Source organism: Akebia trifoliata, chromosome 16 (assembly GCF_017979445.1).
Source record: "Akebia trifoliata isolate Shusen 1 chromosome 16, ASM1797944v1, whole genome shotgun sequence".
Classification (NCBI taxonomy): domain Eukaryota; kingdom Viridiplantae; phylum Streptophyta; class Magnoliopsida; order Ranunculales; family Lardizabalaceae; genus Akebia; species Akebia trifoliata.
This window is the reverse complement of record NC_141390.1, coordinates 11162643-11182009: the sequence shown is the minus strand read 5'-3', so window position 1 is coordinate 11182009 and position 19367 is coordinate 11162643. Positions and strand designations below refer to the sequence as shown.

Genomic DNA, 19367 nt, shown 5'->3' with positions numbered 1-19367 from the left:
GTCTAGAAAACACCAAAAGCCTTCTAAAAACATCCCCAAATCCGCAACGAACTTGAAGAGTTCAGATTCAAAAAACAAGGAGATACCTTGCCTCGGAGATCCGAAGTCAAATCCGGAAGTAGAACGAAGCAAGGGAGCACGGTACAAGGAGTTCTTTTTGTCAGATCTGAGGGAACCAAGTCCTTGCCATCGGAAAGGTAAACCTTTTATTTTTATTTATTTTCTTATCTAGGTTTTAGCAATGTAATTTACTGGGAATTTAGTAGAGACCGGCTTTGGCCGGGCGGGGTTGGTGCCTAACACCTTCCAACCCCGTAACTTGATCCCCGAATTCAGTTTTTTTTTTGTTTTAGATTAGTTTTTATCCGTTTAGAGTCATTGATCGGTTCCTAGACCGTAATAACTAGGTGGCGACTCCCAAACCTCAAGGGTCAAAAGCGGATCCGCGCACCCCGCGGATCGAGGGCGCTTTCAGTATGATTGGAAGTTCTCTCGACTTTATATATTATTACCAAAGACTAAAGCATCTTTTTGGTTTGACTAACCTTTTGAGAAGGGCATTCTTAAGTTTTCACAAAGGGGGAGTTGACCCTCCAATTAGATAATGTATTGGGTATTGAGGACTTATGGGAGATCAACATGTGTCACCTTTTGAAAGGATGTGAGAGAATGGGCTTGGTATGAGGCTTAGAGAATGCATTTTGTCTTGGGCTTAGGTTGGATTAGGAAATGGACCCTGGTTATGGTATGGGTGATGGAGCGATGAATGAAGAATAGTTACGGATCCGGATTGGATTATAGAGGTGGTATGGTATTAGACTGGATTAGGGACAAGGTTGAGTATGCCAAATTATGCGATATGATGCATGTATGCATGAAAATGATGCCACGTGGCAATGCGAGTTCATCGAAAAACTTGAGTTTTAAATCTGAATCAATTCAAGGAAATTAGATTCTCCTAACGGGTTCGTGCAAATTGGGGTGTCTATAGCTGCCCCTCTTTGCAGGAGTTGCTTGCAAAGAATTGCAAAGAATAAATTAGATCCTTTATTTGCACGAATCCGAAATAATTTATTGCCTGATGATTAAAAACGCCGGATGGATTGAGGCATTTTGTAAGATGTGGCTACACAAACGTGGGGTCTGACAGGATAGCTCTTTTTTTTTGAGATCCTTGATTTCGTGGCACGGAGCTCGTTTGAAATCTTGGATAGAATATTCAATGATTTTTTTAAAGTAATTGACATTTTAACCCATGCAATGTAATTTTGAGATATTTTTCGTTTCCCTTGTTAATTCTAAATTTTGAACTTCCATCTTCCCTTTTTATCGAAGTTATGGGATCGTCTTGAAAGAGCTTAACGTAGCGTGATAGTTCTTGAGAGAGACTTGCATGATGGTATGATATTTGAGTATTTGGTGTGTCGTCATGCCTCGGATATAGAGAGAATCATCGTTGACCAAGCTGCTCAGATCAAAGCTTTAGAAGATGACTTGATACCTACTACGCTTTCTAGGAAAATGCTTGAGTAGCTATTTGCCTGTTATTCCTTCTTGTACCCTGCTTTTAATGAGAATGATGTAGCACTATTGGAAATGAATTAAATAAGTTTTTTTACGTAGTGGCCTCAAATATATCTACTGCATTCGAAAACTCTTGATTTTAAGCAAAGTCCTAGATTTTTCGTCATAGGCCAAAAATAATAATTTTGATGATGCATTTTTTTTCATTTTAGGTTTTTAAAAGATTGCCTTTGTCGAATAATCTGTGACAGACTAGTGTTTGACAACTTTAAACGTCAACGATCATGGTGCCTTCACCAAATGCCAATGATACAAGTGTCAGCTAATCCTTAGTGTCTTCAGAGTCATCCCCGAGATTAAGAATTTTACTGAGTTATCTACGTCGTATTTGTTGGAACATTGAGGACTTTGAGATTTTTGCCATTCACAGTTTCTACGCTTACGAGCCAAGAGTTTTTTTTTTCTTTTCTTTTCTTAATTTTTTTTAATTTTTTAATTTTTAATTTTTTTTAATTATTACCCCTGGCGCCAGTTACGATTTTCACCAGACCCGATTTTCACATTTTTGTGCATCGACGCCCTTTTTGAGTTTTCATCGTGCTGGTGGTTTGGATCTTGCCATAGATTGATCATTTTACTGACAGTGCCATTGCGGGTTTTCACCATGCCCTTTCAATATATTCTTTCTTTATAGATTTTCACTTTGAATACCTTTCTCGGTTTCTCTGTGCCCTTTGTGGCTGGGTGACTCAAGTTGAGCTTCGAGATCAATGACTCTAAACTTCAAATCGCTATTGTTTTTTCAAATATTTGACCTGACCTCCTCTCTCGGGTCTTCCAACGACTTTGGGGTTTGAAATCCGAGTTAAGTAGCAAAATCAACTATACTCTGATGATATTTTTCATGATATGCTTCTACCGTGATTGAGTTGCCTTGAACCATTCCCTTATCTGAGAGGACTTTAAATAGGACGAAACGTAGGTCTAGGCCATGGTTTTGAAAGGATAAGAAGGTTGAATCTGGATTTACTGAGGGATAAAATGGACGCAGCGTTTGTCTATTTTTATTTTGGAAATATGATCTATGTCTCCTCCCAGCATCTCACGAACTCGTTTAAACGGGAGATTTGGGTCGATCTTGAGATCATGTATTCGAGATTTTTGACTTTTTGATTTTTTTGTACTTTTAGCTGTTCACAGTTTATCCTCATGCGGGCCAGGAGTATACTTTGGCATTTTTACTTTTGACCTTTGATGATTTTTTTTTATGGCGGTGACTTGCCCCGGTCCTAGGTTAAGAAATGAATGTGATGGCTCAAAAAGGATTAACTAAGGGTAGATAATTATTCAGGTAGTAGGAAGATGGCCTTTCTTCATTTCAAGGAACGATTTTAGGCGTAATATTTTTTTACGGTGTCAGCGTTGATCGTTTGTGGAAAGACTTCTCCATCCATCTCTGTAAGGATTAGCACCTCTCCAAACAGTACCTTTTGGACAACGAATGGCCTCTCGTACTTCGGGCAAAATTTCCCTCTCGCATATTCTTGTATCGGTAAAATCTTCTTTAGAACTAAGTCTCCTGGTGCAAATTCTCGAGGTCGAGCCTTCTTGTTATACGCACGTGCTATTCTCCGTTGATAAGTTTGCCCATGACAGGTTGCTGAAAGTCATTTTTTCTCTATTAAGTTCAACTGGTCGAATCGAGCTTGGACCTATTCTGTCTCATCCAATTCAACTTCTTTTAAGATCCGAAGGGTGGGAATCTCGACTTCAACGGGAAGGACCGCTTCCATTCCGTAAACCAATGAGTAAGGTGTTGTCCCCGTCGAAGTTCGGATTGAAGTTCGATAAACATGTAGAGCGAAGGGTAACATCTCGTGCCAATCCTTGTAAGTAACGGCCATTTTCTCGATGATCTTCTTGATGTTGTTGTTAGCGGCTTCAACTGCTCTATTCATCTTTGGTCAGTAAACGACTAAGTTGTGATGGGTGATTTGAAAATCCTTGCACATCTTAGACATGTCTTTGTTTTTGAGATTTTTGATGTTATCGGTTACTATCCCGCTTGGGAGGCCGTACCGACATATGATGTTGTTCTTCACAAACTTCAAGACATTGCCCCTTGTAACATTGGCATAAGATGCTGCTTCTACCCATTTTGTAAAGTAGTCGATGGCAACCAAAATGAAGCGATGCCCATTGGAAGCTTGAGGATTGATCTTTCCGATGACATCCATACCCTAGAGTGAGAAGGGCCAAGGAGAGGTCATGTTATGTAACTCTGAGGTGGTGCATTGATCTTGTTGTCATAGATTTAACACAAGTGACACTTCCGAACATGTTGGTACCAGTCGCTCTCCATAGTCATCCAGTAGTAGTAATCCATTCTCATAATCTTCTTTGCGAGCATATGTCCATTCATGAGAGGTCCACAGACTCCACCGTGCATGGTCTCAATTAAACGTTGAACTTCTATTTCTATTACACATCTAAGGAGGACCTCGTGGTGCGACTTTTTGTATAAGACTCCGCTACTCAATAAGAACTGTCCTGCCAATCTCTAAATAGTCTTTCGATTGGTTGTTGTGGCATCGGGTGAGAAAATTTGGTCCTCTAAGAATGTCTTGATGTCTGCATACCACGGTTTTTTCTCAGGCTCTTCGACCTCCACTGGCAAGTAATATGTCGGTTTGTCTTGAATACCAATCTCAAGAGGATCGATTATGGTATCTTCGGAGATGCTGATCATCAAGGCTAGAGTGGCCAACGCATCTGCAAACTGGTTCTTAGCTCTCGGCATATAAGTAAACGAGATCTGAGAGAAATTTGAGCTTAGATCCTCAAAATATTCGTGATATAGAACCAATCTCTTCTCTCGGGTCTTCCATTCTCCCGTTGTCTGGTAGACTACCAGACTTGAGTCTCCAAATACATCTATTTCATCCACTTCAAGGTCGATTGTTGCTTTCAACCCTACAATGCATTTTTCATCCTCAGCTTCATTGTTGGAACACTGAAACCTTAATCTGACTACAATGGGGATATGAGTTCCATCTGGCTTAACCAAGACTGTCCCAATTCCGTTTCCCTTTTGATGTACTGCTCCGTCGAAATACATTTTCCAACTAAATTCTTCATCGTCGTTTTTAGCTTCAACAAACAAAATGGCTTCATCAGAAAAATTTGTCTTTAGTGGCTCGTAGTCGGGCAGAAGGTGTTCCGCTAAGTAGTCAGCAATGGCTTGTCCTTTAATGGTTTTTTGAGTGACATAGGTGATGTCAAACTCAGACAATAGTAGTTTTCATTTTGTGGTACGTCTTGTTAGTGTTGACTTCTCGAAGAAATACTTCAAAGGATCCATTCGAGCAATAAGCATAGTCGAATAACTGAGCAAGTAGTGGCGTAGCCGTTGTGATGCCCAGACAAAGGCACAACACATCTTTTCAAGGGTTGAATAGTTCGTTTCGTAACTTGTGAACTTCTTGTTAAGGTAATAAATGGCTCGCTCTTTTCGACCTGCTTCATCATGTTACCCTAATACACAGCCCATGGAGTTTTCTTGCACGAAAAGATACATTAGTAAAGGGCGACCTGGTGTAGGTGGAACTAAGACTGGTGGATTAAGCAGGTATCTCTTAATCTTGTCGAAAGCTTCATGACAGTCTTCATTTCATTCTATTGGCTCATTCTTCTTCAATAGTTTGAATACTGGCTCACATATTGGTGTAAGTTGTGCAATGAATCTACTAATGTACTGAATCCTTCGTAGGAATCCCTTAATTTCTTTTTCTAATTTGGGTAGCTCCATATTTATAATGTACTTCGTTTTAGCTGGATCAATTTCAATGCCTCTTCTACTGACAATGAACCCCAATAACTTTCCTGATGTGGTCCCAAATACACACTTCGCTAGATTAAGTCTTAAATTGTATTTCCTTAATCGATCAAACAGTTTCTTCAAGTTTACCAGATGATCCTCATCGAGATTAGATTTAGCTATCATGTCGTCCACGTATACTTCTATCTCATTGTGAATCATGTCATGAAATAAGGCAGTCATGGCGCGTTGGTAAGTTGCCCCAACGTTCTTGAGAACAAATGGCATGAATTTGTGGTAAAAGGTACCCCAAGGTATAATGAACGCAATCTTCTCTTGATTTTCTATTGCCATTTTTATCTGGTTGTAACCCGAGAAGCCATCCATGAACAAAAACATACCGTGCCCCCTGTGTTATCGACCAAAGTGTCGATGTGTGGTAATGAAAAGTCATCTTTAAAATTGGCTCTATTAGATCACGATAGTCTACACACATGCGTACTTTTACCTTCTTTGGTACAGGGACGACGTTAACGAGCCATTCAGGGTAGGTGGCTACTGTGAGAAACCCTGCTTGGAACTGCTTCATTACTTCGTCCTTGACTTTAAGTGGCCACTCCGGTTTCAACCTTTGCAATTTCTACTTGACTGGCTTACTTCCAAATCTAATTGATAACTTGTGAACGACTAGATCTATGTCTAAACTGGGCATGTCTTGGTAGGACCATGCTAAGACATCTTAGTACTGCTGTAAGAACTTTGTCATCTCTTCTTTCTATTCAGTTGTCAATAAGGCCCCGATCTTAACGATCTATGGGTCATTTTCGGTGCCTAGGTTTACTGAGTTTGTATCCTCTATATTTGGCTGAACACCCTTCTCGTGACGTTCCATGAGTTCTTTGATTTCTTTTGGAGGATATTCAACCTCTTCCTCTGATTCTTCTTTAATCCCCATGAAATCAAAGTCGAGCTCAAGGTCAAAATCATATTCATCTCTTTCATACTTTGTTCTGTCACAAGATTCATTCAACTGAGAAAATTCTCTAAAAACCTTTGGTATTTTGAATATTTCTGACTTTTTTGAATTTTTGAAAATATTTGATTTTTTTGAATTTTTTTGAGTTTTTAATTTTTTTGAGTTTTGAAAGATTTTTTATTTTTTTGGATTTTGCGGACTATCTATACGCCTGAAACAAGATAAAGAAAAATCATGAAAATTCATTAGCGACGAAGGTGAGTCCCCAAAACAATCTTGCTCAGAGGACGAGGGCTCATTATGGTCCTTGGGCAGACGAGATTTTGCTAATGGCATTTTTTTTTAGGTCGTAGGGATTTTGGACCCCATGGCGGCCTCATAAGTGATTGGGTACTCCTCGCAATTTTTGAAAACTTGCCCTTCTTCTACAGGACAGATAAATCGGGAAAGTAATTTTGTAGATGGTTCAAATATGACCATCACTTCCGGATGACTGTTGTCAAGTCCGGGTACTTGTAGGGTGGGTGGTATTACGACAGATCCCCAGTCGATTTGAAAGGGGAACAAAGATTTTTCTTCTTCGCGTATCGTGATTTTCGCCTTAGCCAGCTCTCTTTCTTCTTTTCGACTTCCCTCGGAATCCCCTCTGAACAAGATGTCTATGCCATCTGTAAAGAAAAGTGGGGACTCAACGAATGAGTCTTCTTATAATGAAATGGACTCGATACTTACAACATTTGGTTCTCTTGTGTGGTTTGTTGACAATGATTCTAACAGATCATCTGGCATTTTTATAATTGTGGGAAGTTGATGTTGATGTGCGGTACCCTGCCTAAGTTCCATACGTTAGGCTCACGATTCTATTTTCGTACAAGTCGAATTTTTCTCTTCTTATCATTCATGTGAGAGATGTCCTTCTTTGTAGGCCTGAACCTGAGACCGAAGTAGGAAGTATGTTTTTGGGCATTGATCGGAGTGGCCCTACCTTTTCCTTTTGGCCCTAACCCTTGTTTCGGACGATATCCCACCTTTTTCATCACTCGTCTGATCATCAGATTTATTTTTGACAACTCTGCCCTTGTCTTATCTTTTCCTCTTGGGATATGATTAACAGATGTTAACTGAAAGGAATGGTACCCCATGTTTTCTCCGATCATTTCTATGTCAATATATGGTACATCCGGTGATAAATCGACCGGCATGAGATTTTCTACGAGAATCGATATCACCCTTTGTTCCATGATGAATTTGACTCACTGGTGCAAGGAAGAAGGGACTGCCCTTGCAATATGGATCTAGGCTCTTCCTAGAAGGAGATTGAATATCATGGGTATGTCTAGGATCTCAAATATTACTTCAAATGTGCAGGATCTGATGGTAACAAGGAGGTCCAGTTCCCTTAGCGACTCAGTTTTCCTACTATCAAAAGCTCTAACTGTCCTTCTGATTTGCCTGATGTGAGACAGATCTGCATTTAGCTTGTGTAGAGTTTGTAGAGGACAGACATTAAGAGCCTAACCGTTGTCGATCAGTACCCTTGCTACCATCATACCTTTGCACATTACCATAATGTGCAATGGCTCAATGTGTCCACGGCTCCTATTGATAAATTTATCCTCTATGAAGGTGATCGAATAGGGGGTCATGATCTGACCCATTGTCTTTTCCAACTCTTCTGGTGAGGTGGTCTCAAGTACATGCGCACTACTAAGGACTTTGAGCAATGCTTCCCGATGATGCTCCGAGTTTAATAGCAGGTCAAAGATATTAATTTGAGCTGGCATTTTGTTCAACCGTTCCACTATGTTATACTCACACTTCCGAATGAGTTTGAGAAGGTCAGCTGCCTCTTTGTCAGTTACTCTGCTCTTCTTCTTCTCTAGTTCCTTTTGTGGTACTTGTTCCTCCTCTACAAACTTTCATTTTCTCTTTTCTTTCATTTTTTCTTCCTCCTCATTTTATTTCTTCTGTTCCTTTTCTAGTACTTTGTAAAATGTTTTTGATCTAGTCATATGACCAATATCCATTAACATGGCCTCATTCGATTTCTCAACCCATGCAGATGTCACAATCATCGTCTCATAACTCTATGGGACGATTTGGTTTGAGCCGTATGGAAAGGGTTTAGGGGATATGATGGTCATGGGTTGAGGATCTAGTTTTAAATGGAGGACAAGAGGTGGTAGGTTGGGTTTGATGATTGACGTAGTGATGTTTGAGATTTGTGGGTTGATATAAGATAGGATGAGAGGTGGTCGGGAGGAGAAGTTTGAAATTTTGGAGGTAGGTGTAGAGTAGGGTATGATAAGAGGTGGTCGAGAGAAAGGGCCTGAAGTTGGTATGGTACAAGGTATAATGAGAAGGGGTCGTGAAGGATTTGAGGTTTGGGAATTGGAGTAAATGGTGAGATTGGCTAGTTTGACTAAAAGTTAGGATAGTGGTTGGTTGGTTGTATCTTGTAGTAGTGTATTGATGTTTGATGATGTTGGTTCTTTCCTCAAATTGACTCTAACCTTAGAGCCAATAGGTGCTATTAAAACTAAAGGGTTGAAGCTCGGTTCATCCCTCTCTATGGCATTGACTGTCGGCCCATTGCCTCCCCTATTATGTGTCGGTAATGGGTTCTGATTGATATTCTGTTGAGGTGTTTGGGTCGTCGAACCATCCAAGATGATCATTTTCCTGTCGATTAGATTCTGTACTTGGTGCTTGAGTTGCCAACATTCGTCAGTGGCATGCCCTGGCGCACCCATATGGAATTTGCAGAATTGATTGGGATTATACCCTGGTCCCTTTACCACCTCTGGGTTTGGCTGCCACTTAGTGAGATATTTTTCCCTGAGTAATGCTAGGAGTAGTTCTGACAGAGTCATAGGCAGGCAGGTAAAGACTCGAGGGACCTGTTGGGTCTGCACTGCTCGATTTGATGATTCTAGGCAAATTGTGGGTTTTGACCAAACACTGGATTTTGTCCGAATTGAAATGCTTTTGGAATAGGTACAGCTTGGGGTGGGTTAACCTTGAAGGGGACCTGAGGAGCTAGCGGCCTCTGGTTTGGTGTTGAGATAAAGAAAGGTCGAACAGGTTGTACATTATTAATTTGTGCTTCTTCTTTCTTCTTGTTCAAGACTACCGGTTTCCGTTGAGTAGACCCCCCTGTTGGTGCCCCTAAACTGGATATATCATAGATCAGACCTGTCCGAATTTCGTCTTCAACTCGATCCGCCACTTGGACCAATGATGAGAAGCTTGCAATTGTATAACCCACTAGATTCGTGTAGAATGAATGGCCCAGAGTTGAAATGAATTTGGTGTTCATCTCTTGTTCAGTCATTGGTGGCTTCACCTTGGAGGCCGATTCCTGCCACCTTTAGGCATATTCCTTCAAGCTTTCTTTTGGTTTTCGGGTCATTTTTGCCATATCATTCCTATCCAATCCTATATCTGTATTGAATTTATATTCCTCCGAAAAAAATTATAGCTAGATCTTGCCAACTCTTAATTCGAGAGTGGTCTAATTGAGAAAACCGTGAGAGGGCCGTCCCCGTTAAACTTCTTTGGAAGAGCTGGACCAAACTGGCACATAGATCCACAGTAGAGTTTTAAGTGGGACAGAGGGTATCCAATGCCATTATATTTCTCGAAGTCAGGACACTTGAACTTTGATGGTAATGGTGCATTCGGGTATAGGCAGAGATCTCTGAACCTCATTCCATTTACGGAGTCCTTTCCCTTCATCCTTCTGATCTCTTCCTCGACTACCTCAATTTGTTAACCAATTTCTCCTCTGTGGTGCTTCTTTCATCGGTTGCTCTAAATTTTCCTTCTTCCTCTTGGACGATATCTTGTCGCTGTGGGTTGCAATGAATGTGAATTGGTGGTCCTTAATTGGTCGGAGCCGTGGGTAGAATGACATTCTGCACTACTGGCTGTTGTTGTTGAGGTTGTTCTGGCATAGCCTGATTCGAGCCTAAGGTTTGATGTTGGACAGCCTGAATTATACTCGGATTTGTCATTAACAGATCCAGAATCTTGTCGTATTTTTCTAATGCCTTCACCATTATATCTAGCTTCGAGGTGAGATCTGTTATTACTTTTGTTACTGATTGTTGAGATTGCTCTGAAGTACTCATGATTGGTTGCAAGCGTAGAAAATATGGAGGATTGTCAAGTGACAAATATTTTTTCTTGGGTCGTTTGGCCACCTGTGGACAAAAGGGTTAAGTATTAATATATCATTTACATAATGAAGATGCATGATGATTTATTAGGTCAGATTGAATTAATTGGTAAAAAATTACATTTAAGAAAGTTTTGAAATTGGTTGTGGTTGGATCTTGTTTTTTTTTTCGTTGTCAGCACGGAGCTAAGGTTCGTTGACGCGAAGCCAGATATTGATCAGCATAGTATGGGGGTTCATCGACGCAGAGCTGGAGGTTTGTCAGTACGGAGTTAGAGATTTATTGGCGCGGAGCCTGAGATTTGTTAGCATGGAGCTGAAGGGTTATCGGCACGGGGCCAAAAGTTTGTCAGTATGGAGCTCGAGGTTTCTTAGCACGAAGCTAGAGGTTTATTAGCATAGAACCAGAGATTTGTCAGCACAGAGCTGAAGGTTCATCGGTATAAATTCGGAGGTTTGTCAGCACGGAGTTGGAAGTTTGTCAACACAGAGCTCGAGGGTCATCGGCGTGGAGCCAAGGTTTGTCAGCACAGAGCTTGAGGTTTGTTAGCACGGAGCTAGAGGTTTATCAGCATAGAGTCGGAGATTTGTTAGCACGAAGCTGGAGGTTCATCGGCATGGAGCTGGAGGTTTTACAGCACGGAGCTGGAAGTTTGTTAGCATGGAGCTAGAGGTTTATTAGCATTGAACTAGAGATTTGTTAACATGGAGCTGGAGGTTCATCAGCATGAAGCAGGAGATTTGTCAACACGAAGCTGTAAGTTTATCGGCACGGAGCGGGAGATTTGTTAGCACGGAGCTAGAAAAATATCTCGTAAAGATGGATTATTGTAAAAAAGATTGAGTCAGAAAAAGTATTTTGTTAGCTCTCAATTCAATTCTTTGAAATCAAGATCGACTAGTCAAATCCCTAAAGAAAAGGTGGCGCACAATGACATTCTTAAATCCCTTCATTTCCTTAAATAGACATAGTCTATCCCCTCGTATCAACAAGAGAAGATCGTTCTTAGGCACCAACTTTGATAAAAAATTGCAACTGGCGCTTTAAAACCATTTTTTTTTTCAAATTTAACTTGTTAGAAAATGATCGAATTTATTTGAGTTAGTCAAGAGGTTGTTGATTTTGATAGATCATAAATGAATCATGTGTTGGGTTGAAATTGGAAGATGGGCCTAGTTTGGGTTGAATAGGGATCATGGATCGATTCGAAAACGGATATGGGTTGTAGACTCAATTCAGATTAGATACGGGTCATGGACCTGGGTTGGATTAGATATGGGTCGTAGACCCAATTCGAAATGGATACGGGTCGTGGACCCGATTTGGATTAGGTAAGGGTTGTAGACTCAGTTCGAAATAGATATGAGTTGTGGATCCCATTTGGATCAGATATGGGTCGTGGACCCAGTTCGAAATGGATATGAGTTGTAGATCTCATTTGGATCAGATATGGGTCGTGGACCCATTTGGAAATGGATATAGATCATATACCCAGTTGAAATGGATCTTGAAGCGGATATGGGTCGTGGACCCATTCGAAACGAACATGGGTCGTAGACCTTTTTGGAAGTGGATATGGGTCGTGGACCCATTTGGAAATGGATATGGATTGTGGACCCGTTCGAAACGGATATGGGTCGTGGAACCATTTTTGAGGTGGATACGGGTCATGGACCCATTTGGACATGCATATGGGTCGTTGACCCATTTGGGAATGGATCTTGAAGCGGATATGGGTCGTGAACTCATTTAGAAATGGATATGGGTCGTGGATCCAGTTGGAAGTGGTATGGGTCGTGGACCCATTTTGGTGTGGATACGAGTCGTGGACCCAATTCAGAGTGGTTACAGGTTGTGGGCCCGATTTAAGTTGATCTTCGATGATGGATGATAGCAAGTTTGATAGTGTGCTATGTTGGGTCGAGATCAATATCGATAGGTAGAGTGTAGGTGAGCTCTATTTGGATTAAACACCAAGTGATGAGGGGTGGGCCCTAAACTTAACGATAAAAATTATCCATTCAATCATTTTGAAGTCTTAAAACTCAAAAAAAAAAAAAGTCCAAGAGAAACGTTGTCAGGACTGATGTAAGGGACGAAATGAGCAAAAATTTTTTTTTTTTTTTTGGGGTCTATTTTTCAAAAACGGATATGCATAATTTATACCTATCCGTTTTTCAAAATCAGATATGTGTAAATTATACCTATCCTTGCTTATAAAACGGATAGGTGTAGTTTATACTTATCTATTTCGAAAAAAACGGACCAGAAACATTTATTTTCTGCCAAAACATGTCATGGACACAATGCTCACTGGTTGTGAGTACATTATTTACTGTTCTTGTTCTTAGGCCAAAAACAAAATTTCTTCTAAAATTTTTTTTTTATACAAAGCAAGATGATTAAACTTGAAAATGAAGATGCTTCCCTTTTACCTAGGGGAGAGTAAAAAAAAGAAATCCTAAATTCTATACAATGTTGCCTTTATGGGCTTCAAAATAAAATTTATAATGTTGTCTCCTTGGATGAGGAAATTATAATAATGAGGGGGTTGATAAATCATCTTTTCAAAATTATGTCCTAAGCCTCTAACCGTGTTTAATGCATCCAGCTATAGGTGGCTTCACAGTTACCCATTTTTCAAATCTCGATGCATACCGAAATAAACACGTCTTAGGTTGGTGATTGGGTTGAATGTGTTCGTCCCCGTATCCGAAATAAGTGACATCGAGTCGTGAAACTATTAGGCATCTAGATTTTAAACTTTTATAGGTAAAGGAGGTTTGTATAATGGGCTATGTAAACGTAGGTGCACAAGTGCATTTTAAAAACAATAAGTATAAACCCCCCATACAAGCATTCAACCTATAAAATGTCCAAGAATATATTACAACCATTCCCCAAGAAAAGGAAAACAAAGTACCAAATAAAACACAAACAATAACAATGTTAGTAAACACATATCAAATTTTATTTTTTAAAACTTTATAAAAATAGTCAAATAGTTATGGTTTGAACCCGCGATCTCCCCAGTGGAGTCGCCAAGTTGTAGATATGAGAATGTTTATCCTTGACCTTCAATGCTACGTTGTTTGGAGTCGCCACCATTTTTAGAGAATGGGTTTTGTCTTGGGCTTAGGTTGGATTAGGAAATGGACCCTGGTTATGGTATGGGTGATGGAACGATGAATGAAGAACGGTTACGGATCCGGATTGGATTATAGAGGTGGTATGGTATTATACTGGATTAGGGACAAGGTTGAGCATGCAAAATTATGCGATATGATACATGTATGCATGAAAATGATGTCACGTGGAAATGCGGGTTCATTGAAAATCTTGAGTTTTAAATTAGAATCAATTCAAGGAAATTAGATTCTCCTAATGGGTTCGTACAAATTGGGGTGTCTACAGGGATAAAGGTATTTGTGTAATGAGGATAAATGAATGATTTTTTATCTAAATGATTTGGATCTTACCCAATCTATTTGGGTGGAGTGTTTGGTGAGGTGAGAAGATGGGTGTTTTATTTTAGAGAATGGGAGTCTAAGCGATTGGTTTGTGTATTGAGTGTTAGGTAGGTTGAAAGGGGAATGGTGTTTAGATTAGGAGAATGGGTTGTATAAGGGATTGGTTGATTGAATTTTGGGATGGAAATGGGGATGATGACATGTATCAAAAAGAGATGGGGAGGTAAAGTAATTAGATGAATTTATTGGAAAGAATAGGTGTTTGATTGAAGAAGAGAAGTATGGATTTGGTTTGTGGAGATGGTTTTTTAAGTAATAATGAGAGTTGGTTAGAGAAGGCTATGGGTTAAGATGGGGGTAGATGATTTTTTAGAGAAAGGTGATGTGGGTAGGTTAGGGAAAGGTATGTGTTGAGCTGATTTTTAAAGAAAGGTGATGTGGTAGATGATTTGTTAGAGAAAAGTGATTGAGGTAGGTAATTGGATAAAGGAGATAAGTTAAGGTGATAACATGTGTCACATTTTGTGATCAAAGGGTGATTAGTTGATATGGATAATAGTTTGTGTGTTAGGATTATGGATTATGGATATAGTTTGAATTGATTTGGGCTTTGGTATGTTGAGCTTGGGTTTTAAGAAAGGTTTTATGTTATTTGAAATTGATTAGGATTGTTTTGGAATGAGTTTTTGAGTGTGCGTATGTTTTAAGGTTTAGGTGATGTGGGATTAAATTTAGGCTAAATTGGATAAGGTGATAAATGAATTTTTTGTGAGTTGAGGGTTTGTGGGCTTTGAGCGGACTTGGGGTAATTAGATTTCGAAGGTGAAACGGTGAAAGGTAGGGAAGGTGATGGGTATGCCAAGTCTTACAATGAGTCCCTTGATCTTTTTAGGGGTCTTAAGAACCCTTAAATTGATCAAAATGCCACGTTTTGATAAATTGGATTTTTTAGGCCCGTTGACGAATTTTATTGAAAATATGATTTTTTTTTTTTGCCTTTTTTAGTAGGGGCCTGTTTAAATTAGGGTGTCTACACTCCCCTGTAAGCTCTTAGCTCGGTAGGCAACCTAATGCAAAGTCACACCGACAATCAAGTTAGAATTAGTGCCGATCGAATAACGAGTTCTCAGAGAAGAATTTTTTTAACCTTTGGCATAAATTGCAACCTGGTATTTATAGGTATCCTGATTGATGGATTTCTTAGGATATGCTCAATGGTTTCTCTTAAAGTTGTTGCACCTGCTTTCTATCCTAACAGTTGCAGCAGTTACTACAACTGCCCTGACAGGTCAGGGACAGTTGCAATCAATCTGTCAGGCTGTGAGTTGTCACATATATCCTTTCAGTGATGGTGTTGTCACGTCTATTACATTAGCACAAGTATTCTAACCTTCAATTAAGCTCGGTAGTTACTTGGGATGGCTTTCATATATTCGATGGGTCAGTAATTACTTTGTCTTAAATGTCATGTGTCAGTAGCTCTAAGAATTACCCGTCGCATGTACCTACAAGAGGGATTCAAAATCTTGGCCAGGATGACTCGAATGGAAATATATGTCAAATGCCTTGGAAACAAAGATGACCCAAGCCCTAATATCTAAAGCCATAAGTAGATTATTTTCCAAAACTTATATCTAGTCATTAAAAATATTCTCTTGTAAGTAGGTGGCAAGTCACATCAAACTTTATCTTCCATTGTCCTTAAGTTGTCTAAGTTCCACTTATTCTAACTTTGTAGTGGTGCTTCCACTATCACTTAAAATAATGGGTGAAAGTATACTTAAACAAGAGGAACAAGAGATGAGAAGATAGAAAACTAAAAAGAAATGTACACAAAGACTAATATGTCTCTCCATTTCTTGTTCTACCTGATTGTCATATTTGTATGTCTTAGAGTCGAGGCTTCCCAAAGGAGCATAACGTACAAAACATGTAATGGGTCGATAGCGGAATGCAATAAGGACGAGGAATTGTTGATGGATTCAGAAATAAGCCGAAGGTTTCTTGCACAAACCAAGTACATAGGCTATGGCGCTGTAAGTAATGGAGGCCAGCAGGCGTGCCCTAGTGATGGAAAAGGTGCACCTTACCGATGCCTCCCTCCAAAATCAAATCCGCCAAGTAGGGGCTGCTCCAAAACCTACCGATGTCGTGGCAAAATTGACAATTCATAGATTTGAAGTTATATGTATACACCAAGTTGACTTTTTCAAGTCATTTCGTCTCAGAAGAGTCAGTTTACAATTATTTGTTAATATATATTTATATAAAAATAATTCTAATTTTTATATAAATAAGATAAGATTATTAGTAATGAGGTCATTTTTAATAATTACTAAATAAATATTTAAATTACAAAACATCATTATTTTAATATAAAAAAGCATTCAAAAATCCGATTGACTTGGCTAAATTTTACGGACTCCACAACAATTTTCAAAATATTTTCTGAATCATCTCAGTTGTCAAAGGAGATATTGGTGTGCGAGATTATTAGAAATCGTTCGGGCATCGAGATGAGGCCTCAGATGAGTTTTGAGACCATGTTTCAAAACCTCTCTCTCTCTCTCTCTCTCAACCATTGTTTTGAAAATTGTCGAGATGACTCAAAGCACAGCTGCGTCAACTCAACTTGGTTAGATTTTGAGGCACTCTCTGCCTCCAAAAGGTCAAAACACATGGAATAGAATCTCCGAGTTACACTTAGCAAATCACCATGTCAACTCATAACTTAGTCGAGTCAATTCGGAAAATCATTCAATTCGGTAATATATAAATTAATTTCATGGGGTTATGTAGTTATAATTAACAACTTTGTAGTGAACAAAAAATTAAAATTATTTATTTATAATTTTAAAATCTCAAAACTATTTTTAGTATGTTTTTATTTAGTTTGTCCGACTAGACTTGCGAGTCATTGAAATGGCTCGACTCGTTGGACCTACAAGTCAAGTTTTTAAACCATGCCCTCCACAAAAATAAATATAAATAAAATAAAATAAAAACGAAATCTTATGTTTCAAAACTCGAGAACTCAGATTTGTACTTGATTGGGTGAGGCAAATAAATATATAATAAATTTACTATATATTTTAAAATTTATATCATATAAAATTAAGAATTATATTTATTTTTTTCGTATCAAGTTTCTAATTGACCTGTGCATTTATAATATGACTGCATTGCATTTCTTAGTTGACTCAATATATTCAAACAAGTTTTATTATTGATTATGATCTTCGATTTATTTTAATTGATTACAAAGCTCTAGATCCATGGTGTAATTTATTGTTTTATTTATGACCAAAATCCAACACTAATTACTAGGAGACACCAACCATGCTATTGACTTCGTGGACCCAATGTTGGGAAAATACAATCTTAGAAAATAAAAAAATTATAATTTTAGGATTTTGAGGCACGAAAAGATCGCTTTCCTTAAGATTTTATTTGTCCCCATTTGTAAACTAGTTTGTTGACGGATTGTTGACAAAATAGCATCTAAGATACAACAAAGCCATTGTGAGAATTTGCAAGTAACAATCTTGATAATTCTCCTATGAAATAATATGTATTCACTACAAAAAATCTGCGAAATAAAAACAAATATGTAAAACGGCATTAAGTCATTTCTTTTTAAAAATGGCATTAAACTGTTTTATCTTTTAAATCCATTTTAATCGTAATTTTAAATTTCAAATTCCCGTCCCATTCTTTGGGAAGGAATTGAACTTGGTCTCTCTCTCTTTCAATCGACATCTCGATCTCATCTCTCACGATCGACCCTTCAATTTCTTCTAATTCTCTACGAGACCTAAATTTAGGAGTTCTAGGGTTTTGGTTTCTAAAGGCGGTAACCTCAATTTGCTATGTGAACATCAATCTTATCTTGTCTTTGCAGAACTGTGAGAACATTATCAAAAATAATCTTTCTTATAGAGTAGATCTTCCTGCAAAAGATCCGGTTGATTTTTTGGCTGACATTTGTGAGCTTTTCATGAGAATCATGTTTATATCTTAGTGGAATGTTTTATTTTTATTGGATATCTGTTTTGATTATTTGATTTTATGAATAAATTTCCTTTTTTTCTTTATTAAGATGAGAGATATATTGTGGTGATGTGGATCTATCTAATTGAGTAGTAGAGATTGTGATTTTAGTCATCTACAGAGCCTGTTTTAATTTTTAGTTATTTTCTTTTTCTCTAATAATTTCTACAAATTGTAATCTATCAAAAAATAATTTCTTCAATATGACTCTCTTGGATGTGATTGGATCGCCATTTTCATACAGCCGAGCTCTTAAAAAATCTCCTTTTTTTTATTATTAGGCTTTTAATCTTGCATTCTCAATTAAATTGTCAACCCAATGTCAGCTGAATTGAGGGAAGTCTTAGCTTTTTATAAACTCGTATGCCAAGCTTGCATTTTTTTTGACCAGTCTACTGTGGAGACCCCCTATTAAAATTCTTACTATTCGACATTGTGTAGGTTATTTCAAGGGAGCTTTGTGACAATGCTGGGATTGATGCAACTGAAGTATTGAACAAACTTAGACAGAACAAGCTCTTCCATCTGGTAAGCTCCTTCTTCCATTTCTAGGGTTGGGACCTACTATTTGATGGTCCCATATATAATAGCTATAGGAATATTCAACAAGAAGATGATTGTGGCCATCAAAACCAGAATCTACTAGATTTCATGCCATACTTCCCTTTCGTTGTCGGTAACTATCTATTTCTACTGATAATTGCAAGGCTTATCACAGGTGAGGGTGCCTTGTATGGGGGTGGATATCAACCCAAGTGGAATTGTAAATTGATTTGCCAACTTTGTTTAGGAACCTGCAATTGTGAAGGTATTCGTTCTTCCCTCATATTGTTCCTTAGTTATTGCTTTTTCTATATAATATCCTTGTTATATTGTATTTGTATCAGCATTATTGTGGGACTTCTTTCATATATTATAATAAACGCAGCTATTCGGTAATCCAACTTATCATGGTCCCCAAAAATCGTTTACATCTTTATTACAAAAAGAGTAGAGTTGGAAATGACCTCAATGCAGAGGAAAGACTTGAGGAAGGAGAAAATGTTGATGACCTCAATGTGAAGGTTGAAGTCACCCGTGGAAATATGCGTAGGAAATATCGTATTTACAACATCAGTGATACTACCTTGTGGGCATTGGTTCGATACTCACTGAATATCCGACGGGTTTTTGTCGTCCTCTAATCAAATTTCATTTCATAAGACCATGTGTTTTGTTTTCTGTTAGTGTGATGGGGAAGATCTTAGTACTATTGGTATTGATGCAATTAAACCTGAGCTACTGTCCAGTATCGGACATGGGATTATGAATTGTGGGGAACTTGAAGTGTCTCTAGGACGAGAAGCTAT

At 38.5% G+C, this 19367-nt stretch overlaps 1 protein-coding gene across 1 annotated transcript; it reads right to left on the bottom strand.

The window, feature by feature from the left end:
* Positions 1–4084: 4084 nt before the first annotated feature.
* On the bottom strand, positions 4085–5930 carry LOC147382569 (uncharacterized). Its single transcript, XM_086427188.1, has 4 exons — positions 5850–5930; positions 5650–5701; positions 4457–4770; positions 4085–4339 (listed from the first exon to the last, which is right to left on the bottom strand). The coding sequence occupies exons 1-4, from the start codon at positions 5928–5930 to the stop codon at positions 4085–4087; spliced, it is 702 nt and encodes a 233-aa protein (XP_086283314.1).
* Positions 5931–19367: the final 13437 nt, after the last annotated feature.

Coding starts and splice junctions, on each gene's coding strand:
- LOC147382569 (XM_086427188.1), bottom strand. CDS start 5,930: ATGAAGCAGTTCCAAGCAGGGTTTCTCACAGTAGCCACCTACCCTGAA. Junction 5,702..5,849: donor TCGTCCCTGTACCAAAGAAG/GTAAAAGTACGC, acceptor GGTTACAACCAG/ATAAAAATGGCAATAGAAAA. Junction 4,340..4,456: donor TTGAAGTGGATGAAATAGAT/GTATTTGGAGAC, acceptor AATTTCTCTCAG/ATCTCGTTTACTTATATGCC.